Raw genomic sequence first — 26,468 nt, 5'->3', positions numbered from 1 at the left:
TTTGGGTTTGTTGTCTTACTGTGACTTGAGTTTCAATTGAAAAGTTGACACATAAATGATCTTTTATTGATACAAGTTGTTATGTCATTCAGTCTAGGTCAATAGATTTAGCAATTATTATTAAACTATGGTTCCAACTCAGACAAGCAATGTAGATCCTTGGTAAATTTGACTATTCTTTTTAATTTGCTTTTGGTCATAAAGTATTTAAGTATTCATACATGGTTTACACTGTTGACTTTCATTTTTGGGGATTGCACTTTCCACATGAAGTAAAATCAAGAAAACTGCTTCAGATGTACAAAATTTATAAAGTTAAAACAAAGCATTATGGACAACAAAACTGAAAATCACTCTTACTACGAAGCAAGTTTTTATTACAACAGAGGCCACTCATCAATTTTTAAATTGTTTTTCAAGATATCATTATTAGATTTTTTTTTTATATCTGCTGAAATTATAGCTGATCAGGTGAAATAGCTAAACATAATCTAAGATTACATTGATTGATTGTTATTTGCTTAGAGTTCAGCGAGTTCATATATAAGAGTTGGAAACTTTGATTGTCACTTTGAAAACGATATGCTTTAAAGAGTTGTTGCAGGGAATTTTATTAAGCAAAGACGCTCATAGAAGGTATGGGATTTAACATCCCCATCTAAATTGACATGACTACATATATATACATTCTTAACAATTAAACCTACCACCTTACAACATTAGTTCTTGATGCCAGACAAGAGTGAAAAAAATGCTTGGGGAAATATAACTTCAGACATGTATACAGTCGTTGGTCAAAAGTGAGTTCCCACTCAAACAATGTCCTATCATTTCAACTAAAATGAATATTTTTCAAAAAAATATTACCAAGTAAATAAATGAGCGATTTTTATAAAATAGATACCACAAGATGCAGAAATTTCAGAAGTTTTTTCTTTTTTTACCATGAATCATATTCATTCTTATTTTAAATTTCTGACAAGGTGATCACAAAGAAAAGTATTTCTTGAAAAAGTTTGGTATGTATTCTAACCAAATTAAAATCGTAAAAATTGCATTTGTGTTTAAAGCAATAGATTATAAAAATCACTCAAGGATTCACTTGATAATAATTTTTTGAAAAATATTGATTTGTTGAAATGATAGGGCATTACAACAGCACCACTACATTTTACCTTTAAAAACAGTAGTTCACAGAATTAACTAATATTAAAAGGGTCCATGATTATTGATTATGGTGCTCATTTGAAGATGATAAGTTTACTATTGAATCCTTTGGGGATCCTTTTTTTTAAATTGACAGCCCTAAATACAAAGTTTTACTACATGTATCACATTTACATTTGTAGTCAAACAAAATGAGGTCAAGGTCAGATATATATGTACTTCTTACAATCATTCCATACATGGAATGTAGTTGAACTATTGCTTATAGTATATAAGAAACAAACTGAACCATGAAAAATTTATATCAACTAAAAAAACATGAATATGAAATATGAAAAAAAAAAAGAAACAAGAGGCTGTCACAACAACAGCAAACCAGATTTATTAGCATTTATTTGTGTCCTGGCAATATCACAAGAACCATTACTGATGATTGGTGAAAGTGAAAATCGTCAATATCAAATTTGACCTCTATTTTGTTACCAGTATCAACATATTAAAATTTGAAAAGCTTAGATTGAATGGTTCGTGAGAAAATGCACGGACACGACTGGAAACATCATTTTTCAATCTTTCAAGAACCATAACTCCTGAACGGTAAAAGTCAAAATCGTCATTATTGAACTTGACCTCCATTTAGTCATCAGTAACAACATATTAAAATTTGGAAAGCTTTGGTAGAACTGTTCATGCGTAAATGCACTGACACGACTGGAAACGCCATTTTTTTAATCTTTCAAGAACCATAACTCCTGAACGGTAAAAGTCAAAATCATCATTATTGAACTTGACCTCTATTTTGTCATCAGTAACAACATATTAGAATTTGAAAAGCTTTGGTTGAATGGTTCATGAGAAAATGCACAGACACGAATGGAAACACCATTGGTCAATCTTTCAAGAACCATAACTCCTGAACGGTAAAAGTCAAAATCGTCATTATTGAACTCGACCTCCATTTTGTCACCAGTAACAACCTATTAAAATTTGGGAAGCTTTGGTAGAACTGTTCATGCGTAAATGCACTGACACGACTGGAAACACCATTTTTCAATCTTTCGAGAACCATAACTCCTGAACGGTAAAAGTCAAAATCGCCATTAGTGAACTTGACCTTCATTTAGTTGACAGTAACAACATATTAAAATTTTAAAAGCCTTGGTTGAACGGTTCATGAGTTAATGCACGGACAACATTTGATTGCCGCCTGCCCGCCGAGCATCCCCAAATCAATAACCGACATTTTTGTCACAAAAAATCCGGTTAAAAATGCAAAGCATTCGAAATCACTGAACCATCACTGAAGGTGAAGGGTCACATAAACTCTATGGAAATGAGAAATGCCAATGTTTATACTGTTATACATCTAAATACCTAGTATAATGAACAAACTACTAAATGGTCCCCCTTTAACTGACATAATAACCAACTAATACATGAAAACTAAGCAAAAGTTTCAATTTCAAACAGACCATTACTGAAGAGAGGACCAAATAATGTTGATACAATTATAATACAATTGTAAACTGAATATTTAGGACATACCCTATAATCTTATCTAATCCCAAACTACTACATAATTGACAGCAATCTCCACAAACACCCCAGCTAAATCTTGCCTTTTCAAAGTTGTTGAAACGAGACAAAAGCAGATTAGCACTGTTCTCTGAGGAGAGCAAATGTATCAGAATCTATTCATTTTGCAATGGAAACATATGAAGCATAGAAACATATTTCAGTAATATTTTGATTGAAGTTATCTCCCTTTGTCCACATTTCTAGGTAGAATTGATAGTCAAGCTCTTTCTGCAATTTGGGCTATTTCTTATAAATTAGATTTCTCAACACCTATTAAAATACAATTATAAATCCTTTTTCTGTAGATATTTGTCGGAGCATAAATTGGTAACATTACTCATAATTGTCCTCGACTTGAAACATTTCATTTCTGTAAGTTTTTCTTTTCATATCTTTATGGCTGTATTCAAAAAGACAATGACAAACTGCTGAAAAACCATGGCAATCCAGAATCTAACTGTCATTATAACAAACTTGTTCAACAAGAGTCATTTACTTTTGCCACCAAACAATAACTGTAAAGGGTATATGAACCTGAATCCTTTATATTGTGATTTTATCCTGTTCATTAATTTTGTCATGTGGCTATTATAACCAAATAATCCTGTTTTTTTTAAAACCATATAAGAAACTTTGTTTCTCTAATGTTTTTGCTATTATCACATTTCCCAACCAAGTGTGAAAAAAATATTCTCCTTGCTAGTGTATATCATATTATTCTGATATCACCTAAGTTGAACAAAGGTATACAGAAAAGCATATTAATTTACAATACATGATCAGTACAGCCGACAGGTTAACATCAGAGAGCATCCAGTTTAATTCTTATACATTGGCACAATTTTCTAAGTTTTGATTTCTGTTTTTGATTAGTAATAGCTTTTAATTTTAACACAATACAGTCCCATAGGCATTTCTTGTCAATTAGTAGTGCTCTAACTGTAAGTAGACTGTCACACTCCATTAAATAGTGGTATTTGTCACTGATAGCAACTCTGCACAAAGGACACTTTCTCTTTTTTCTGTGTGATTGCTAGAAAAGTGATCCTTTCAGCCTTTTGTTTAAGATACTGAGACAGGGGCGTAGCTAGGCAATTTTGATGTGTACGCAATGCCGGAGAAGGAATTCATACGGCAGGGTGTTGTGGGCCGCTGAAGGTCCCCCCCCCCAGAAGCTTTGGGGTTAATGGTGCAAAATTCTGCATTGTCGCAATTTCCTAGGACTTAAAATGACCTCACAGAAATTTTATTTTTTTGAGAAACCAGTCAACTTTGGAAATAAATAATCAGAGAAAAACAAAGAAACCCTACCGTACTGTTTGCTTAACAATTTTTTTTTTATGTGTATTGGGTTAAAATGGCTTGATTAGGTATCTTATTTGTTACCTAATCATGCTGACACCCACTTTACATTAGAAAACAAACTAATTTCTAAGCCAACAACACTGTGCAACTTAAATGTTGTTTTTTTATTGAGAAAATACATAAATAAAAATTCGAATCACATATCTTTATGTTTTATTTCATGAGTGAACAAGCAGTGTTTTTCAGCTTTTTTTATTTCTGAAAGTTAATTCTGAAAAATCAATGCCAATTTCTTTTCTTTTTTTCTACTAAAGATATCCTAAACCATGTATGCTTTTTTTCTCGGTATATGTTCAAAAGACCGAGTCCAGATAAACGACTCGTTTTCAATGTATTTCTCAAGTAGGCCTTTACTCTTCTTATGGTACTAAAAGGCCGTTCTGCCGTTGCCGTCGAAACCGGCATACATGCAAATACATTAAGTATCTGAAAGATTCCCGGGTATAAATCCTTTTTTTTTAACATTTGATGTTTCCTGCAGGTTGTTAGGGATGTTATCAAAATCTCCAGTCCATTTAAATTGTTTGCATTAGCAACAGAATCACGATGCTGGTTTCGTAAATTATCGAAAAGGGAAGGATAGTTTTCGGAATGGAATATAGCTACAAAGTTATCATTAATATATTTCTATATATTTCTGTTTTTAACTTCATTACTTTAGTTAAAAAAAATATTCTTACTAAATTTACCATATTTTTATTTTTGTGAAAGTTTCGAAGTGTACGCAACAGCGTTTTTGCGTACGGGTTGCTACGCGCCTGTGAGAAAAACAAAACAATACAGTTTGAATTTTTAATATTTTATTGTTGTGATTAACCTGTACAATGAATGTGTTAAAATGATGAGCACTGTCAGTAGAAGAATGAACAGAGAATTGTAGCACCAAGGTCAAATAAGGTCATGACATTATGAAATACTACCAATAACAAACTGCTTACATATTTTATTTTTCAGATCATTTCATGAGCCATTTTGTTACCTTATGATAATATTGTGTTCTGCAGGGTTGACCAGGTAATCAACTCCTGTACATATGTTGTAAGAAATTTTAGACAGTATTTGGATGTTACACATCAGAAATGTCTTTTGTTGATAATTGAAAAAATGTTTTTAACCAATGTTAGCAAGAATAAAAAGTATTTTTTCACATGTGCGTAACTATAAAAAAAATCTTCAAATTTCATCGCCCCCATTTTATATTTTTCAAAGGGCTGATAGTTAATATAAATACATTTTTTCTTCAATAGTTATAAACTTAGTATGGAGTTCAATGTGCATTTCATATAAATATTACACATTAATTACAACAGTAAATGATAATAGTCAGTAACATGAGACCTGAGTAAACCAGTAGAAAACAACTATCTGTTATAAATTATAAAATTTGTGACACATAAAAATTGAATGAAAACATTTTATTTACCATATAAAAAAGGAAAAAACAAATATGTTTAACTCTAGGATAATTTCTTATGCCAAAGTATAAATACGAGGGCAAAAGAGAAACATACTGTTGTTAGCTAAAGCTACAACAATAAAGAAAGAAATATTTAATTTGCCATTTTATTTATAAAAATCCCTACCTTTTCAAATTTAACAAGAAAGCATACAAAAAATATACTTTCTTCTTTAATTGAAATTGCCGATCTTGTAAAATTACTTTTTCTAACATTCACTTCTTGGTCACAAATATCTTTATTTGCATGAACAGTTTATATGGATTTCAGGTAGCCCTTGCTCAAGTAGCTTCACATTGAACAAAACTAATTTGTCACTTTGAAACTTATAGCAATTTCTACTGGTAAAAGTCAAATACTGACAACATTTGTGATTTAACAGAACAGTGAGACAAATTCTACTCTTATTAGTGAACTTTAAAAACAATAATTTTATTTTCAAAAAATCGCTACATATTAAAATATCCGATTTTAAAAACAAATGACCAAAAAACATTAAGTTTATATTTATTTATTTATTCAAGAATAATGAAAAATAAAAACTACTTCAATTAAATGCATAGTAAAATGACTAAAATGATAAAATTCATATAAAATTGATTAATATAGAAAACTTTTTTTAATACAACAATTTCTACTGAAAGGATTAAAAAATTGAAATTGAAACCTTGGTACATGTATTTGCTAACTGCTTCTTTAATAAAATTGGTAAATTAAGAGTATTAATATCAAGGATAAAAACAATAAAAGCTGAATGCTAGCACTAACACATTCATAAACAACCAGTTAATCTTGGAACAACATCATCTGTACATATAAAGGCACAAACAGGGATCACAGTTGACACAGAAAACAAATCACAAAGGGAAGATAACTAGTTTTTAAAAGTTCTTTTTGTAGACTAACTATTTACAACAAGATAGCTAATGAATAATGACAGATTATGAAATGAATTTATTATTTAATCTGAGAACAATTTTGTTTGACTTCATTATGGCAAAAATTGTGATCCTCATTGAACAGTCACTGTTTTAATTTTTCCAAGTTTGGTTACGTTCAACATTTAATATTAATTCTTTTGATAATCATATACTCCAAAATAAGCACTAAAAGATAGGTCAAAAATGAAATTGACAGATTGTATTACTTATGGATTGTAATTTGTCCTGCCATATGAATGATAAGGACACTTCTAATTACACTACATTCACCAAACTATAGGTCAATTTGGTCAATTTGCAATCTGGTCGAAAATGAAAAATGAAATGAACCTTATCAAAAGAATAAACAGTACTGTCTTGGCTCAATCTGTCAAGTGCATTGAGAACGTTCTAAGCTAATAAGAAAATTTATAATCTTGTGTTTGATGGGAAGACATACCTAATCAAGTAGATAATACATTTATGCTTTATCTATACAATGTAATCATTACTAAGCAGAGTTTTACAAATCAAATTAGGAGTGAGGTACTGACTTAAGGAAATATAAATTTCATGAAACATTAAAATAAGAAAAGATGTTTCTTGGATTTCTTTTTTAAGCCGTGATAATTTGAAAATAGTTACTTATGGTTGCTTAATATCTGGGCTACAGAAGTTAAACACTGCAAATAAAAGTATCTATACATTAACAGACTGCATTTATTCAATAAATGATCAAGTTGTAAAAATATTCTAATTTATGGATCAACTGAGACATTAGTGAGTCAACACAATGAAAATTATCTTGAAAACTGTTCACAAGGACTTCCTTGACCATTCAAACACTATTTACCTAATTAAATCTAGAATAACAGAAAAGCCCTTTAATTGAGCAATGAATAACAACTAAGAAAAGTGTCATGAGTTTGGTCTAGAAAAACACACAATAGAAAATCATTTACATACTTAAAAAAAATCTGACCATTATATGATAAGAAAATAATGTAACTTCTATATACACCATGATATGTTAAACTTGTTTGTGTCAATATAAATATGCCCATACTTTATACAAATCTATACAAACATCACCTTGTAATCATACACATATACACACTTATACTCTCCACACATACACACCTATACACATTAAAACATAGCCTATTCATCATGCAGACCATCTCTCTCTATAATGAGACCAACTATTCATAAATATCCTACTCTTATTTACTATCAATGTTTTAAATATATTTCACAACAGATACAATAATATTGCTTAAATAATTTAAAATTCAGTCTTGCTGAGGTGTGTTACACAGTTTTAAAAAGTATAATAATACACTTCCAACAAATTTTATTTTGTATGAAAATGAAGAACATAATAAAAGTGTCATTACACTTATATACCAGTAATGATGTAGAACACAAATAAAACCTAACAAGTCTGATATTTGGTCTATAAATTCAGTCTTTAAATTAATTAAAAAAATCTGATTCTGGTTAAAACCAGCATTCAACTGATATAAAACAACTAAAATGAAAAAAAAAAATACATTTGAACTGAGGACAATGTCTTAAGGAAAACTGATGATAACTCACAAATAGCCTATTTCAATTCTGGGTTCTCAAAAAAGAATTTCAGCACATTTACCCTTTTTGGAGGTTAACTATTTAATTGAATAATATCTTTTCATTTTTAACATGTTTAAGGTGTCCAAATGAAAGAAAGAGATCCTTATTTAATACTAGTTATAAGTTTTAACTTGAAGGTACATAGTAATCTATAAATAATTAGTGTTTTGAGTCCTAAGCCTTTCCAGCTTTAATTTTTGGTCCCTAATCTTAAACTGGCATTTTAACATCTGTCTTTAATCATTTTTAATTTATAGTGTTCACATTTTTTTTAAAGAATTATTTTTTTCTTTGTTAGTTTTTTGTTTCAAATAGTTTCAAAATTGAACAATTTTGATAGCTACATTATTAATATTCAGTAATCAGCAAAAGCTCTGCTCTGCTCAAATAAAAATTAAAAGATTTTGCCACATAATGACTTTACAAATATCTTTGCATAATTCATTGACTAATCACATGCAAAAAACTTTAGCAACACATATAACAATTATATTAAATTTTACCCAAATCTATGTGTAAAATTGCCATTTTTTGGTAAGATGACACCTCAAATATCATTTCTGCAATAAAGTTACCAGACTCTATTCCGTTTTCTATTTATCAAAAAAATATTTTTAAATGCAAAGGATGTTTTTTTTACTATTTCTGTGATTTCAAGGACCCATGAATTGCTCTTAACAGCAAAGAAGAGATTGTTGACCAAAACATATCACAAAATTTATAAATTTCAAACTTTTTTTCAAAAAATCTGATTTTTTTTCTCTATAAGTATGATTGACATTTTGTATACATGCAGGTTTTGATCATTCATATTTGTTCCAAAATATTTTGATTTTGCAAAATTGAATGCAATGAATTGTGTTATAAAAAAATGATTTCACTATCTTTTTAAGATTTTTTTCCATAACTAAACATATAAAAGAATGGAATTTTATACATGGAAAGGAGAAAACACTTTAAATAGAAAAACAGAGCAACCTAAAAATCTACTCAAATAATATAAACTGTACATATGATTGATTTCTTAATAAAAAAAAAATGAATTTTAATTCCTTTCCAGATTCTTGTGACATAGGTACTCCATAGCGCTGGTCAAATAGCTCTTTCGTGCAATTGTTCTGGTCTTTCCTTTTAAATTAATCATTTATATCCTTCCACAACAACATACAATATTTCCATCTGAATTCCACTCATAACGAAATGCACAATACAAATCACTCAACAGCAAAACCACATGTTTCATCTACAGCACAAGTCAATTTTGATAATAGTTTTTCATATGATTCATATGGAGGGATGTCTATTCGATTGAAACTGAAAAAGAAAGAGATATACATGAATATCAATAATGTGGTCATTTTTATGAATTTCCTGTTTACAAAACTCTAAATCTAAAATATTTTGATATGAACATCACTGATGAGTCTTATATAAACGAAACGCGCGTCTGGCATACTAAATTATAATCCTGGTACCTTTGATAACTATATACATTCAAAAATCTCAGAACACATGTCAAATAGATTCGACTGTAGTATAATATGCTGTTAATCATCCATATGTAAGCAAATAAAATTTTTTTTTTTTTTACTCTGCATGATCTTAAATGAGAACATTTTTATACTTTTACAAATCTTTAAGACATTTAGTGGGATAAAGAAGGTGGTGGGCTGATAAATAAAAATTTGTTAGAAGTTCAAGGGATTAACAAAGAAACAAATGAAAATTCTGCTTTGGTTTGTAATTATGATGTTTTATGGTTTCTTTGAATAGCCCAGTTACTGTTTTATTAATGATGACCCCATATATGTTTCCATTTCAGTTCAGCTTTTCACAGTGTGTATCAATACCTTCTAACAATAGAATGATTCTTTATAGAAAAAAAAGTTTGTAGGAGAATCCATGATAACTTTGTATACAGTTTTAATGAAATTTTTTATTAGAAAACGTGTTTATATAAGTTTTTTGGTAAATCAATCTTATCTGCACATATCCATACCAATAGTTATGTTATGTAATAAAAATTCAAACATTAATGCCTTTATCAAGCACCTGGTAAATTGATTATATAATTTTTGACCTATGATCTCTTTAAGTTAACCACAATACAAGTTTGTACCTACCATGTATGAGCTTTAGGCAAGTTGTCTGTATTTGTATCTACTAAATGTATTGTAAATAATCTTGGGCCAGCAGCACCTGTTGAGCCTACAAAAGAACATCAAATTTTACATAAAAAATAGATTTTATAAGTTTATTTAAAAAAAAACCAGTTATATCTATATTACAAACTTTTAACAATTGAGAATGTATTTAAATCTAGAATTACCTCCCTTACACCATATAATAGAGAGAACTTCCAAATATTTTTTTAATTTAACCCTGATATTGCAACCCTTGAACAGAACATGTTTAAATATCCCAAAGAAATATGATTATTCCAGTAACAAACCTTGTAGAGCTTTGAATCCTTGTAATGGAACTCTTGAACTGCCTGTTACAAACTGTAATAGTCTAGCTCTCATTTCATCTGAGAAGCCATCAGCAGCCTTCCAGAACCATTTGACAATATTTGTATCAGGATTGCAGTGTTTTAATCTTGTGTGCTGTTTCCAATCATCTAAATCTATTTTACCAAGACCACCTATCATCAACTGCAATCAAATATTTATAATCACTAAAACTGCTAATACAAACGAAAAACAATTAAACAAATGTACTTTATATTAACAATGTAATTCAGTTGAGTACTGTTGTATTTGCAATGGATTAGGTAAAAGTCAGAGCTTATGGCTTTTGGCAACTTTTCCAAAAAGGTTGCTTTAATATCTTTTATAATACAGTCAAGTTATCCTGTCTTATATAAAATAGAAGTAGATATATACCTCTAATTCTCTCTCATCAAAAGGTCTAAGCATATGTTGTGGAATGATCTCGTTAAAACCTTTTTGCAGTGCTAAGAACTGTGCCTCAATCCCTCGCATGAATCTCCACTGCACATATAACCTACAACACAAAATTAATTGATAAATAAATTTAAAAAAATATTTTGTATGATGGTATTTGTTCATCTAACATATTCATGGTCTCAACAAATATAGTACATATTGATTATGCAAATATCTACATGTATGGCTCAAACAACTAAAAATTCTTATCTTAATTTCCTTTTGTGTACATCTACCTAAGGGGCATGTATTCAAAAGCATTTACTGTTGTGTAATTTCTATTTAGCAACAATTAGCGACTCCCTTTTATACTAAAATGTGGTGCTGCACTTTGTTTTACAAGTTGGTCTGAAGCAATAGTGAATCACCTTCCAGTTAAAAATACTGTCCATTAAATAACTATTTATTCACTAGTACTGTTGTGACTGTGACTTTGCCTACATGCCAGTGATTATGCAATCCAGTGTTAACGTGTTTTTTTTTCCCATATTTTGTTGTTGTGTGATGGTGACTTTGCCTACATGCCAGTGATTATGCAATAGAGTGTAAACGTTGTTTTTTCCCGGATTTTGTTGTTGTGTGATGGTGACATGAGAGGAGATAGTTGTTTTTGGATGGGACTGTTGACCTATTAACAGGATAGCTGATAAGTTTTAATTGTCTGATTGTATGTCATGTGTTTTTTTATTTATGTAATGTCTGTATAGTACATACAGTGTGAATAAATCATGTTATTTTCTACAAAGATGGTGTTAAGTTATAAATTATCAAAGCTCAGAATTTGACATTTACAACAATAACATTGCTTAAAATAAACTATCATGACTATCAATACCTATATCTACTTAATTTTAATAAAAACAAATTGTCATGATAGGCATGGAATATTTCCCAGTGGATAAAAAGCACTAAACTATCAATTGCTATAAAAAATAAATAAATGTTTTATGGAGAAACATGGTTGCCAATAAATTCAAAACCACCAAATCTATGACATACCGGACATATTCTTTTTTGTTGTCTTCCGTCACTTTGATATCATCGCCTCCTGGCTTAAGTTCATATTGTGTCACCTGACCAAAGGAACTATGTTCCACTGAGAATGTATGGTCCAATACTGATTCTATATCATTTTCTCTGGAATATGAGAACATATAAGTTTAAAATTTATATCGAAATCACTAACAAAGAAACTATTAATACATTTAAATGTCGTTTTGAATAATCTCTTTATTCTCGTGAAGGAAAAACAACTGTAAATAAGTCAACTCTTCTCTGATTCAATATGAATAAAAGAAAATTGAAAAATAAATAAATATTTTTCTATTAAGATTACTACAAGAAACTACATCAATTTTGTTCAAGATATTATAAAAATATATTTTTATCTACACATAAAAACAGCTTTTATACTTCTGGATCAAAACACTCAATTATCAGTAAATACTTTATAAGGAAAGAATATTTATAAACATAAATATGGACGTTAGTTTTCTTGTTTGAATTGTTTTCCATTTGTAATTTTTTTGCTTTTTATAGCTAACTATGGGGTATGGGCTTTACCCACTGTTGAAGGCTGTACAGTATCTATAGCTGTTAATTTCCGTGTCATTTGGTCTCTGGTGAAGAGTTGTCTCATTGGCAAGCATACCACATCTTCTTTTTATTATATTTATATGCATAGGTATTAAGAATAAATCCAATACTTACAATAACCAGACTAGACTTCTATGGAGTTCAGGATCAACATCTTCCAAATCATTTAACTGAACAGTTTTACCCAGCAGATGTTTATAGAAAGGCATAGTAAATCCTCCATCTAAATAATGTCCATGAAATATGGCTACGCCAATAATACGACCAACGAAATGAAAATATGACAAATGTTCCTAAAACAATAGAAAATATCAGTTACTGCATGTTTTATAAAAAGATATTGAAAAGTACTAAATTTTATTTACGCTGTGCATAAAATATGAAAAATAACCACAAATATCTGGAAAACAGTTAAACCAGTAGGAGACTAGTCTATGGAGAACATCTTCGAACATAGACAAAATGTGAATATTCATATTGAATATAAATATTTAGCACATTTTCAGCCTTTTATTTTTCCATATATCTTTATCATGTTTATGTTGTTTTTCATTCTAATCATTCTTGATTAAGTGAGATTGCTTTGAATGGTCCTATATGTAAAAAAAAAAGTTTAAACTAAAAAACACTAATGCAGTTTTTTGACTTTTGAAAGTGAATTTTCCTGTGTGCCTTTTGCTTTCATCACTGAACTAAATATTTACAGATTTAACCCTCTTGCTGCCGACCGTTTTTCAAGGTTGCATTTCATATGCCGGAAAATACGACAGCTCGACGTCTGTGACGTAACATGCCAAAAAACGACGTCATTCGATATATGACGTCACGAAATAATGACCATTACATTTCGGACCCATTGAAGAAAACATAACACTGTTTAATCTTCATTCTTTTAGTTGAAAGAGATACAGCATTAATGGGAAGCTTGCATACATTTAACCATGGACATATGTGTCCCTCCGGCACTGCCGGTGTGGACATATGTGTCCCTCCGGCAGCAAGAGGGTTAATTAAGCAACTTCCATTGTCACTCCAATCCTTGTTTTACAACAGGAACAAAAACAATTTGTGTTTTAATAAGTGTTTACTGTATGGCAGTAAATGTAAGTGCAGATAGGTCTACTAAGAAATATCTGTATGTAACTGTTGATTAATCACATGCAAGTAGCAGATCTATCTGTTGTCAAACTAATTTAAATAATTCAGCCTATGCCCACACTCAGAAACCTATTGCTTGAAGTACCTGGTTCTTGATTTATAGACAGGAACTTTTAGATATATGGATGATAAATAGTGCAATTAAAGTATTGTTCTTATAATATTTATAGTGCAATAAAAGCATTGTTCTAGTGTAATATTAATGAAAGTATTTCTTATAGTTTTGCCAAAGTGCTTCTTCCTAGATTTCCTTTTTTCTGATTGAAGCAAATTTACCCGTCATTCACTCCAGGAGAATTATCTGACAACTGTAGTATGCAGTCTGATTGCATAAACTACACTGTGTCTATGAACTTACTGGATTCACCCCAGAGTCTGGGTTTATTTGTAATGTATAGATATCATCCCTGGCATACTGGAAAAGACCATAGTAGGGATTCAGCATTTCATGTGATAATAGATATAACCACTCCCTGAAATAAAGTATCAACATTGTCATTTCATGTGGCAACAAATATAACCATTTCCTGAAATGAAATATCAACATTGTCATTTCATGTGGAAACAGATAAAATATCAACATTGTCATTTCATGTGGTAACAGATAAAATATCAACATTGTCATTTCATGTGGTAACAGATAAAATATCAACATTGTCATTTCATGTGGAAACAGATAAAATATCAACATTGTCATTTCATGTGGTAACAGATAAAATATCAACATTGTCATTTCATGTGGTAACAGATAAAATATCAACATTGTCATTTCATGTGGTAACAGATAAAATATCAACATTGTCATTTCATGTGGTAAAGTTGTGAAACAAACAGGATTAATTCAATGCATGTAGATCCCTTTACTAGTATGTAACAGTGAAAGTTATTTACTAAGACCTTGTTAGAGGTGAGAATGTTAACATTTGTATTCAGTAAAACATATTTATATACAAAAGGATCTTCATTATATACCCTGCAACTATAGTTAAGTTCAGACAGGTTTTCTGTTAAAAGATGAAAAGATCATTCCAGGGTTATCCTCCTTAGGTATATGTCTTCCTTTGTTGGTTTGGATATTTTTTTAGTACTGTATAACATTGGTTTTATTTCTTTTTCATGTCTGATGGTTTACAATATTTGGTTTCAAGCACTGACTAAATTTTCAAACTATGCATAAGGTAAATTGAATAAATTTAAATGCAATCTTTTGCTCACTATGAAACTACTTTATAAAGCTACAGGGCCTGATTTAATCAGTCCAAGACTCCTGAGGGCGGCAGCAACTGTCTTGAAGTATCCATTTACAAAACTTTTTAATCTATCCCTCTTAACAGGGAGGTTTCCAGATGTGTGGAAACTAGCAAATGTTATACCTGTTTATAAAAACAAAGGTGGCCCAGAATTTTTACTTAATTATAGACCTATATCTTTGCTGTCAAACATTGGTAAGACAATGGAGAGATGCATTTTTAAATACCTTTTTAACTTTATTATTACAAATTCTTTATTAACAAAATTCCAGTCTGGTTTCATCCCTGGTGATTCGACAGTAAACCAACTACTATGTATTATTAACGATTTTGGTAAAGCATTAGATGAAGGGAAAGAGGTCAGGGTAATTTTCTGCGACATTAGTCGAGCTTTCGACCGAGTTTGGCATAAAGGCTTACTATATAAGCTTAGAAAAATAGGAATTAATGGTAACTTGTTACTTTGGTTTGAAAGCAATTAAACTCAAGAAGGCAACAGGTTGTCATTGGTGGAGAAACGTCCAATAACGAACATGTCTCAGCTGGGGTACCCCAAGGGTCTATCTTGGGTCCTATTTTATTTCTCATTTATATAAATGACATAGTCAATGACATCGAATGTGATATAAAACTTTTTGCTGATGACACCTCAATTTATATAGTGGTTGATAACGAATATGAAGCGGCAGAAAAGCTAAATAAAGATATTGAGAAAATACATAATTGGTCTAAGCAATGGCTTGTCAATTTCAACCCTAACAAAACAGAAATAATGACCATTTCAAAAAGGCATCATAAACCCCACCACCCGCCAGTGTATATGAATAATAATATCATAAAAGAAGTTGAGTCGCATAAGCATTTAGGGGTAATTATAAATGAAGATGGCAGCTGGAACAATCATGTAAAAATGATTATTGATAAGGCTATTCCTAGATTAGCATTATTTCGAAAGTTAAAGTTTAAACTTAAAAGGAAACATTTAGAAACTATTTATTTATCTTTCATACGCCCAGTCTTAGAATATGGGGACATTGTCTGGGATAACATACCTAATTATTTAAAAACATCTCTGGAAAACTTACAACTAGAAGCAGCAAGAATCGTTACAGGTGGTACTAAGGTAACATCGAGACAGTTGCTGTACGATGAAACCGGTTGGGAAACTCTTCAGTCTCGGCGTGATAAACATAAGTTATTAAAATTTCATCAAATGTTTCACGGAGATTGTCCTGATTATCTTTCTGTTTTAGTTCCAAATCAGAGACTAGATCTACACGACCACAGGACTAGGGGGTCTTCAAATTTACAAACTGTATTATGCAGAACAAGCTATTATCAAAAGTCATTTCTACCAGTCGTAGTAAACCTTTGGAACAATATTCCTGACGACATTCGTCTAAACCAATCAAAATCGGGTTTTAAAACTTATCTTTCTCAAAATATTAATAAAATACCATTATATTTTCACTTCGGCTGTAGAAGAGAACAGATATGCTTAGCAAGACTAAGGCTCCAGAGTAGTGTTCTAAGGGACCATCTATTTAAAAAAAATCTAATCGAGAACTCACTGTGTTCCTGTGGTCGAGTAGAAACTACCTCTCATTATTTCTTCAAATGTCCAAAATATAATGAAATTCGAAGGGATACTATCGGGACGATCTCTTGTTCTAATCTTAAGATTATTTTATATGGGGATAGTCTAAAAGCTGACGAGGACAATATGCAAATATTTCATAAAGTTTCTGAATACATTAATAAAACAAAACGTTTTGAAAGTTAATCTAGTATATGTATATATATATTATATATTTAGACTTTTTTTTTAAATATGATGTAAAATCGAGTGGATGACCCGGTGTAGTTGATTGTGGTCGGACGTGTGTGTTGGTTCCAGTGACTGTCTAGAAAAGTAAATAAGAGTTGACTGTTTCTTGTTTTTTTATTTTTTTTATTTTTTTTTTCTTCTCACTTTTTATTTTTTTCCTTTATTTTATTTGTTGTATTTTTTTTATTTTTTGTGTGTGTATGTTTATTTATTCAATGTATCATATGCTACCATAAAATGAATATACTGTTGGCACGTAATATTGTATGTTAAATAGATGTTTTTTGGTTTTTTTTAGGGAGACGGATTTATAAAAGTTTTTCCAAACTTGTTTCCGAATCCCATATTTGTACTTTATGTAACATTGTAATATTTGTCTTGAAATTGTTTATTAATAAATATTGTTTAAACTAAACTTCTTTATATGTAGTATTAGGTAAACAAATATTTAATCAGCTAAGACTGAAAATAACACTGTATGGCATGGTCAAAACGAGCTTCTTCACAAATCTTGGAAAGCATGGATTTGTAGCCATAAATTTTATGGAAAAGATGGACATGCAGATGAACTATCAAGAAATAAACCAGAAAAAAAACTTTAATGTTTTGTAATTTAATAATACACTGAGTTTAACTATATGTTTATCTCACTGCTTAAAAGATCTCATTCCTACTAGGTGTGTGATTTTTTTGTATCAAATTATATTTCAACAAACAAGTTTTGTTTTAGGTGCTATTTCAACTATTTGGACTTTTTTTATGTCTTATATATCAATAACATTTTCTAACTGATATAAAACTGTAGACTCTGACCTATATAAGTTTAATCCGGTTAAAAAAGCAAGTGTAATCATCATATTGCATTTTAAATTATTAGAGCATATCATTTCATGTTTTTAGACTCCACAATGACTATAAGATGATATAATAATGCAGACAATAACAGATATATATATTATTATTATGTAATTATGACAAATGTACTTATGTTCGGGGTCATGTTATATGACAACACCACAAATGATTCCAGGATGTTTATGATACTGTTATATGATATATGTCATTCATAAAGCACTGAATCAAAACAAAAACTTTATGCTTTTGACATTATAAAGTTATTTTTGTTCGTTAAGTTATCATATAACAATGACAACCACACACAAACAACAAATTAAATTATTCGGAAGACCACACACGCAATGTCAACATTTAAATATGGGTGTAAGAAGTTAACTGATAGGGGCAGGTTTGAGTAGCTAAATGTATGCGTGCAAGTGGAAGGAAATCATGTTCTTTTCACAACTTCTATGACTTTTGGTCTATAACTCATTCCTACCTTGCAACACCTCCATAATCTAAGCCTTCCTCTCCTTTGAATTTAACCATTAATCTTTTCCGTAAATCCTTCGCCCGTAATTTCATTACTTGTCTATAGGAATCCTGAAAGAGAGAAAATATAATTTTATATTATCTTTGAAATTCATTACATTCATGCATAACACCACAGCTTCGATCTGTCTCATAATTTTTCATATATTCAGACTTTCAGTTGCTAAAATAAATTTATGATATTAATTTCATTAGGGCAAGATAGTAAATCTTGAATAAAGACTTCCTTCTATAAATTCAAAAAGGGCAATAAGTAAGAAGTCAAACGAATCTCAATTTTTAGTAGTCTTCAACATATTGTTAAGATTTTGCATTCAAATATGGCTACAGTGAACATTATTATTTAAAGAGTGATATTTACTAATTGATACTCCTGTCAAAGCTCCAAGGTACTTGTTAGAGGGCAACTTTGAAGTTGAATCTAGGGAAACCAACAAGATTATTTCCAATTATTTGTCTCATGTTGTTAAACAATAAATGCATTAAATAACATAAATCATCAACAAGCCACATAACTGAATTTCTTTTGCTAACTGAGATTTAAAATTGGAAGAAAACACAAACCAACTTTTTTGCAAATCTACACATAGCTATACAATTGCAAGTCTGCGATGTGAGCAATGAAGAAATAAATGTAGGTCACAGTGACCTAGATATGAGCAATGAAGAAATAAATGTAGGTCACAGTGATCTACAATGTAGATATGAGCAAAGAAATAAATGTAGGTCACAGTGACCTAGATGTGAGCAATGAAGAAATAAATGTAGGTCACAGTGACCTACATGTTTCTAAATGGGAGGAGGAGAACATAACTTGAATGAAAAACTTTACAAAAGTTATTGAACCTTTGCAATTGGTCTTTAGCTATAAATTGTGATATGGATTCAGAGAAATGTATGTAGACTTGTACATGCATGAGGTCAACAGAAGGTATTTCAATAGTGTCTGCCCCTCATTTTCCAAGTATAATCAACTAAAAATAGACAAGTCTGAACAGATCACAGAGGCTGTTAACCTGACACTTTTTCCAGATCCTGTTAATTAATATATGATGACTTGAAAAATAAATTGAAAAACTGATAGAGTATGTATTTCATCAATTGTGTAAGTGTCTAGACGGCCAATGATGAGGAAATCATTACACCTGCATAACATGGTGCAAAAAGATGGATTAGCCGTTCAGATCTATAGAAACCTGTAAACAATTAATTATGTCTGGCAACTAAAAAGGAAAATGACTGACATTTCTTATACAGCGTCTGTGATGAGCAGAGCTTCCTATTACACTATAGTACTACAGATAATATTGTTATATCCTTACTGGAACACAGCCAGTTCAGTGTAATTAAGTAATCCAGAAAACAAACACAATCGAATGGTACAAAACATATGGCTTATGAAGTGTAATATTTTTGTATCATTACATAATATTTCTGTCAGCTGTGTTTGCTTTTTTCAAGGAGAATTACACATGCTTTACAAAGGCAATACTTTTTTTAATGTTAAAATTACAGACAAACGAGCATTCACTTAATCTCAAATTAAATATCACTGAACACATTAGCTTGATTTAAATATATGCATTCCTTTTAAATTCATTTCATGTTAAAGTTTAATATGTTGAAAATTTCTTTTAAATTTCAATAATGATAATTGTAAAGATCCAGGTGAGATAAAAGCATCATTAAATAAGATATAAATAGATCACAATAAACATTTCAACACCTGCCAGACAATTTGTAACATCCATTCAAATAACCTATCCTTGTCATTTACTCTTTATAAACACTAATTAGCAAAAACACAATTATGAGCAGGATTTCATCAAAATGACATGTGTTTTCAATTATTACTTTATCCATTAAATCACCAAAATGTATGTTTTATATGACAGGTTTGGTGCATGAAGTAGGAATACAGTGTCATCCTGAATAATCACATTGTCATAATAAAGACCAATAGATTCTCAGTAAGAGTGCATGTGTAAAGAAAACTATTTATAAACATCTAAGAATGTGAAAGGAATGGTTCCACTTCACCAACTTTTCTACCTAGAGAATTTATGCACAAAAGAACATCTGTTTAAATGTTTTTGGTTCATTACTGAAAACACAAGTAAAAACATTTTTTCTATTTTAAAATAATACAAATGGGGATTGACCTAATTACTAAAATCCAGCACAACCCTAGAAGTAGGGCAATAACTTATTGGTAAGTTTAAACTAAAAGTTTCTTAAACAGTTATATTTTTTTTATATGCAAATAGTTTTGTATTAAAAATAAAGTGGGAACCTGTCCATGGAACACCAATGATGTATATCCCTTTGATGTTGTCACTGCAATAGAAGTTTAAGACTGTCAATTATAAATCAAAACATTTAGTTGAAATTTAAAAAAGTTTACAAGTGTTATTTTTACCTCAAATATTTCATCTCTAGAAACTTCCATTCTACAATGTCCTCCCTGAGGTTGCAAATTTTGAAGTTCTTGTCGTAAAATTTTCATTTTTTGGACTAGGTCCCTTTTATATTTAGGCACTGGTGATTCATTCTCTTTGTCTTTCGACCTATTGGAACTGCTGAAAAGATAATATTTATACAACTATAATAAAGCATGATTGCTATAATTTTCTTCATTTGAATGAACAGACACACAGACCAGGAAACACAATGCCCTGAGATTGGGCATAAAAATCACTTGTGATAACCATGACAGATGTGTAATTACATAATAAACACCATAAAAATTGCCGGAATGTCATCAAAAATAACATACAGTTATCTCCCTTTGTCTACTGTCTGAGTACTGAACTCACTGAGTAACAGGGTCATAACAAAATAAACAAACCAATATAAATCAAAATCCTGTTCTGTTAAGTAAGCTGATGTACTTATAATTTATGAATAAAAATCATGACTTCTATTCATGGCTGTTACTAATATACTAAACATTAGCTCTCCCAAAAATTTAATGAAATCAACATTGTCCTCCAATAACTGGTCATCTCTATTACTTACGATTGTCCTCCTCTATGCTGTAACAACCTAATATTGGCAGACAACCTGGGATCTGTAAACTGAGTGGTTCGACTATTATGGTCAACAAAATAAACTCTGCCATTGCCTGTATGTCTGACTTCCCAACCAGAAGGTAATCTACCCAGGTCTTCTTCACGAATCTCATCATTTGACAAATCCCTAAAAGCAATCGTAAAATTCTTTTAAAATATAAAATTTTAAAAGGTAAAACAGCTAAAATTCAAATAAAAACTACAAGAGCTGAATTTCTTCAAAAGATTGAGAAATATCTCAATTTCATTTTTGTGAGATTAATTTTAGTCCTTATACTACTCCATCTCTATCAAGCTTTTATATTCTAAGTCATTCAGACACCATACTTAAACATTGCAATCAGATCTTGAAAAATAATTATAAAAGACATTAAATGGTTAAGAAAGTACAAAATATAAGATATAAAGGGGAACATTCAATAACCAAAACTGTGTCTTTATGCATGCAATAGCTTATGAAAAAAAAAATTATATACCTAACTTTTTGGTAAAAAAATAATGTTATGAGAACATACTGTATACCAATTAATGTCTTGACTAATTAACGTTATACAAGAACATGTCCGATTTACTGACTCTGACAAAGCACATGATCAATCTTAAAGAAAGACAATTTAATTAACAAACCTTGGAACTCTGGGATCATGCCATGTGCTAACACCTGTTCTCGTGTGTAAAAAGTACACCTGACCTTGCTGTGTCGTTCGTTGTTCTGAAAAAAAATAGGAAAAATATAAGCAACAATATATCACACTCAGCTTCTACAATCATTTATCATCCATTAATGTGTATATAATAGGGATTCTGTCAACGTGCGTTTTATCACAAGCACCTAGAAGGTATTCATGTATGTGTCTCTTATTTATGCTTTACACCTTACAGAAATATGTTATACTTCAGGAATACGCCTAAATCCCAATAGATGGTGGCAACTTTATAACTACCGGTACAGTTCTGTTATTCCTATTCTAATGCATCACAAGAATAGTACATTAGAGCTTGTAAAAATATATGTATTTAGCTACATCTTTTTAATCCTTATTTTTCAGAAGAAAAGTCCCTTTACTTACCGTATCCATCTGGTAATGCCACAGCATTATGTAACTGTGAACGATTGAGGTAATTTCTATGTCTTGTTGACCGTCGTCTAGGTAGCGGTGGTTCTTCATTATTATTACTTGAACTACTATTGTTATTATTTGACAATCTATTTGAACTGGATTGGCTAGGTTGTGATGTGTTCACCATGATACTGTTTCTCATGCATTCTGAGGCAGGTCTGAAAAAGTAATATTTATAAACTAATTATGTTTTATAATGAAAGTAATTTATTTCCAATTATTTTCTCTTTTTTTTTATGGTACTCAAGTCCTTTATTGAAATATTGTTATAAATGAATAATCTAATAATTCAAATATTTGTAGAACTTCCTTAAAAGATTCATTTCCAAAACTTGAAGTAAGGTTTAAGGCTTGCTCAGAGTTAACATTGGTTGGAGATGGAGTTCCAATATTCATGAAATCCAAGAAAATTAATAGATTACTTAGGGTGCATTTCTTTCTAACACAAACGATGCAAACGACTAAGCGCGCACATGTTTTGGTCATTTCTTTCAAACATACGTTTGCAAAGTTTACATAAACTTTGACAAACAATGCACACTCTAGAAATGCGTCTGTAGTTTGTTACGACAAACGATACATTTGTTTCTAACCTCAACCTGAATAAAAGAAGTATTTGTTTCTACGTTTGTAAAAATGCTTTTTACCAACAACATGTGCATGCATTATTGAAAAGTCAAACAGGGTCAATAAAGACTTATTAAACAATGTATTTGTTTCTACTTTTGTAGCGTTTAGAAAACAACAAGAAACGTGAAACAACATTTACAAAATTTTGGTTAGAAAGAAATGTGGCCTTATCTAGATGTTTTCTTGTTTCAATCTTATTGTTTTCCTATGTGTATTTTTTGCCTAAATTACAAACTATACAGCTAGGTTCACTCTGTTTCGTGTAAAAAAAAGTTTTAAAATTAGGTAGCAATATACAGTTAGGAAAAAAAATATTGGTTCCCTTATAAATTTTACAATCTTCTTTTTCTTTGATTTCTTACTAACTAAGCTAACTGTTTGCAATCAGTATCTTCCATAGATTTGATAGCCAATAGTTAAAATATTGAAAATAGTTTCTTGATGATTTTTTACATTGCAACAATCTGCATTTATTTGCCAAAAAATATTGTAAAAAGGGGTGTGAAGATGTCTTATATTTCCTAAATATTTGGTCAAAAGTAGAATTTCAATTCCCTGGAGTTGTAACTTTTCTGAAAGTATCAACATGTTTCTCCCAAGAGATCAAAGAAAACCACATGTTGCTCGTCTCATTTTTTGTAAAATTATGTCTTACACTTTGTTTGAAAAAAAATTGTCTGCAAACATTACAATAATACTGGATCTATGGCTGGACTGTCAAACAGATAATAGCCCATAAAACATGTAAAAAATAGTCTTGACGTTCATATAAACTCTCTGTGAAGGCTCAGTTAGTCATCAGCTTTTTAAAAATGAATTTTATTGCAAAATTACTTTCATATTTGAAAAATTCACCAGGACCAAATGCGAAATACACTCCTTGCTACCTCAAGAACAATTCACAGAGCATATTAATTCAGATTTCATATTCAGATTCAAGGTTAAGTTATTTTGTTCAATAGTTTTGCTGTTTGAAAAGTATAAGAAATGCATATAATTTTGGGTCGTAGCTTGTCAAATATGCAACTTGTGTTAAAACGCTGTTACTGTATGTACATGACGTAAAATGTCAATTTTTCTAGGGACAAAAAAGAAATTTGAATCCACCACTGGATTTTTTTTTTTCTAAAGTAACAATGATTTGAAAGTCGTCAATACTTGTTCCCGCGATTATTGTTTGTTTACTTCAAACAATCCCAAATTATCAGCTGATATTGTTCCTAAACCGTGGTCTGAAAATGTGCAAGATATTAGAACTGATAGTGTAAGCACCTGAATGTAGATTACATTCAATCTGCTAATTTCTTCAATCAACCAATTATAAATTTGCATGTCTAGCCCTCCTTTTAGAACTTTCTATCATTTAAAAAGGCTATTATTTCAAATTTGGAGCTAAATAAATGAATCAAGTGTTTTTTATCACCCAATAAATATATCCCAAAAATAGAAATTAAAACCTAGATCAAACAGTGTCCCATTGTTTCATTAATTCTTTGTTCATTTAAAGCAAGTCCTGGGTGTCTACATATTTTGAACAAATCTCCAAAAGAAAGGTGACTTGCAATATTCTTTTTACCAGTTGAATAGATGATGTTTGGCTGTACCCTACTGTTTTATAAAATATCTGATGAACTCAAAAGAACCCCACTAATAAACCACATTTATTACTTCTCTTTCATGTACTTTGATGTTTTATACTGTTTAAATCATAAAGCTGGGGACAAAACTTTCAAACACAGAAATACTAGATTCAATTTGTCATGCATGATTTATGACTAAAGAACTACATCTATTATTTTATGGATTTCATTTTTATTTCTTTAAAGAAATTGTCTTATTTTGACCATATAATTATCTAAAAAGTATGATAAAATAATTGCAAGATAAAGGAAAACACTGCATGTATTTAAATCATACTTAATTTATTATTTTATAATCATCAAGGCTGTTTAAAATTTAGCCGTATTTTATGCAGAAGTTTAAAGTTCGTGCTATTAAATAATCAAATTTTGGGCATACATACTTCATCCACTTAACTTATAAATTTTGTGGTAAATTCTTGTTTTATCTATGTGAAAATTTCAAGTACAAATCAGTAACTTGACCTACATGTAAATTCTGTAATTGCATTTAAAAATTGTAATCCTTTTAATTTTCAAGACCTTTTTATTTATGTTGATTTGCATATACATTTATATATCTTTATTCGTGTAAAACAAAATACAATGGTTAAGAGACATATATATATACAAATAAATAATAAATAAATATATATATATACATAGCATCAAATTTAAGTACAAATGTAAAGTAGAGACCTATGAACAACAGGGCATCTAGATATCGTTTTTTGATGGTCAGGTAAAGCAAAGTGACGGACAGGAAATTGTCGTTATTGTCCCCGTCTCCTTTCGTAGTGAGCCCTGCACTTAGCATAGATTAATTTTTAAAATTGACCATATTCAATACCACACTCCAGGTGTAAACTTCAACTTGGATCTTTTGTTATTAAAACATGTATATCAACACGTAAATTACAAAACTAGATCACCAACTAGAAAGGTGTTATTGTTAAAATGTTGGTTTACCGTACAAAAAAAATGTACTAGTACAGTCATATAAGAGACGCTTAGAATGTACACCTAGGGATAGTACTTTACCTTGTTGGTCTCTCCCATTGTGTGGATCGGGTAATGTGATTGACATAATGTACTCGTCCACTTGCTGTTCTTCTCTCTTCCCATCTACGAAACAAAGAAAAGGTCAAATAAAAAGAAAAACATTTTTATCAAAATGTAAAAACATTTTTATCAAAATGTATCTAAATTATCGCTTTTGTGAATTTTTTCCTAAAAAAAATCCAGGAAATAGGTGTCTCTACCAAATATTTATATTGCTATTGTAATCTACATCACCCTAAGAATAAATTCACTTAATCTTTACATATCTAGGAAACTTAATGCTTGATGTCTTTGACTTTTACAAGCACTATATATGAACAACAATTATCCAAAAAAACTCTCAGTTAGACAGGCTGTATGCGTCCAACCTGATAAATAACCTGAATAATTCAGTTCCTCACCATAATAGAACTCTCCTTCTTTCAAGGGCTTAACTTATTTAAACATACATTGGGCAAGCAAATTTTTATGTAGAAGCAATTTTACATTGAAGATTTTCTCTATCTGTAACAGTTTAATAGGCAAAACTAGGGTACTTGTATTTTACCCTAATATCCAATTTTTAGCCTCAGCTATCAATGTGTAAAAGTTTTTTTCCTGTTTACCAAATGTTATTTCACATTTTTGATCATATGCAATCTCTGTAATATCAAAATGACACAAATTAACTCTGCTAA

At 30.2% G+C, this 26,468-nt stretch overlaps 1 protein-coding gene across 1 annotated transcript in view; it reads right to left on the bottom strand.

Annotated features, from left to right (window-relative positions):
- Positions 1 to 4,893: 4,893 nt before the first annotated feature.
- Positions 4,894 to 26,468, bottom strand: part of LOC134725565 (E3 ubiquitin-protein ligase SMURF2-like) — a 37,301-nt gene continuing 15,726 nt past the window's right edge. The window contains exons 6-18 of the mRNA XM_063589494.1: positions 25,771 to 25,854; positions 22,430 to 22,638; positions 21,987 to 22,071; positions 21,307 to 21,486; positions 20,708 to 20,867; positions 18,236 to 18,339; positions 14,180 to 14,294; positions 12,778 to 12,956; positions 12,067 to 12,204; positions 11,005 to 11,125; positions 10,572 to 10,773; positions 10,243 to 10,327; positions 4,894 to 9,433 (exon numbers count right to left, since the gene is read on the bottom strand). Coding sequence (XP_063445564.1) covers positions 9,334 to 9,433; positions 10,243 to 10,327; positions 10,572 to 10,773; positions 11,005 to 11,125; positions 12,067 to 12,204; positions 12,778 to 12,956; positions 14,180 to 14,294; positions 18,236 to 18,339; positions 20,708 to 20,867; positions 21,307 to 21,486; positions 21,987 to 22,071; positions 22,430 to 22,638; positions 25,771 to 25,854 — 1,762 coding nt within the window. The 3' untranslated portion in view covers positions 4,894 to 9,333. The remainder of the gene's footprint in view (positions 9,434 to 10,242; positions 10,328 to 10,571; positions 10,774 to 11,004; positions 11,126 to 12,066; positions 12,205 to 12,777; positions 12,957 to 14,179; positions 14,295 to 18,235; positions 18,340 to 20,707; positions 20,868 to 21,306; positions 21,487 to 21,986; positions 22,072 to 22,429; positions 22,639 to 25,770; positions 25,855 to 26,468) is intronic.

The sequence above is a fragment of the Mytilus trossulus genome, chromosome 7 (assembly GCF_036588685.1).
Source record: "Mytilus trossulus isolate FHL-02 chromosome 7, PNRI_Mtr1.1.1.hap1, whole genome shotgun sequence".
Taxonomy (NCBI): Eukaryota; Metazoa; Mollusca; class Bivalvia; order Mytilida; family Mytilidae; genus Mytilus; species Mytilus trossulus.
This window is presented reverse-complemented; position numbering and strand designations above follow the sequence as displayed.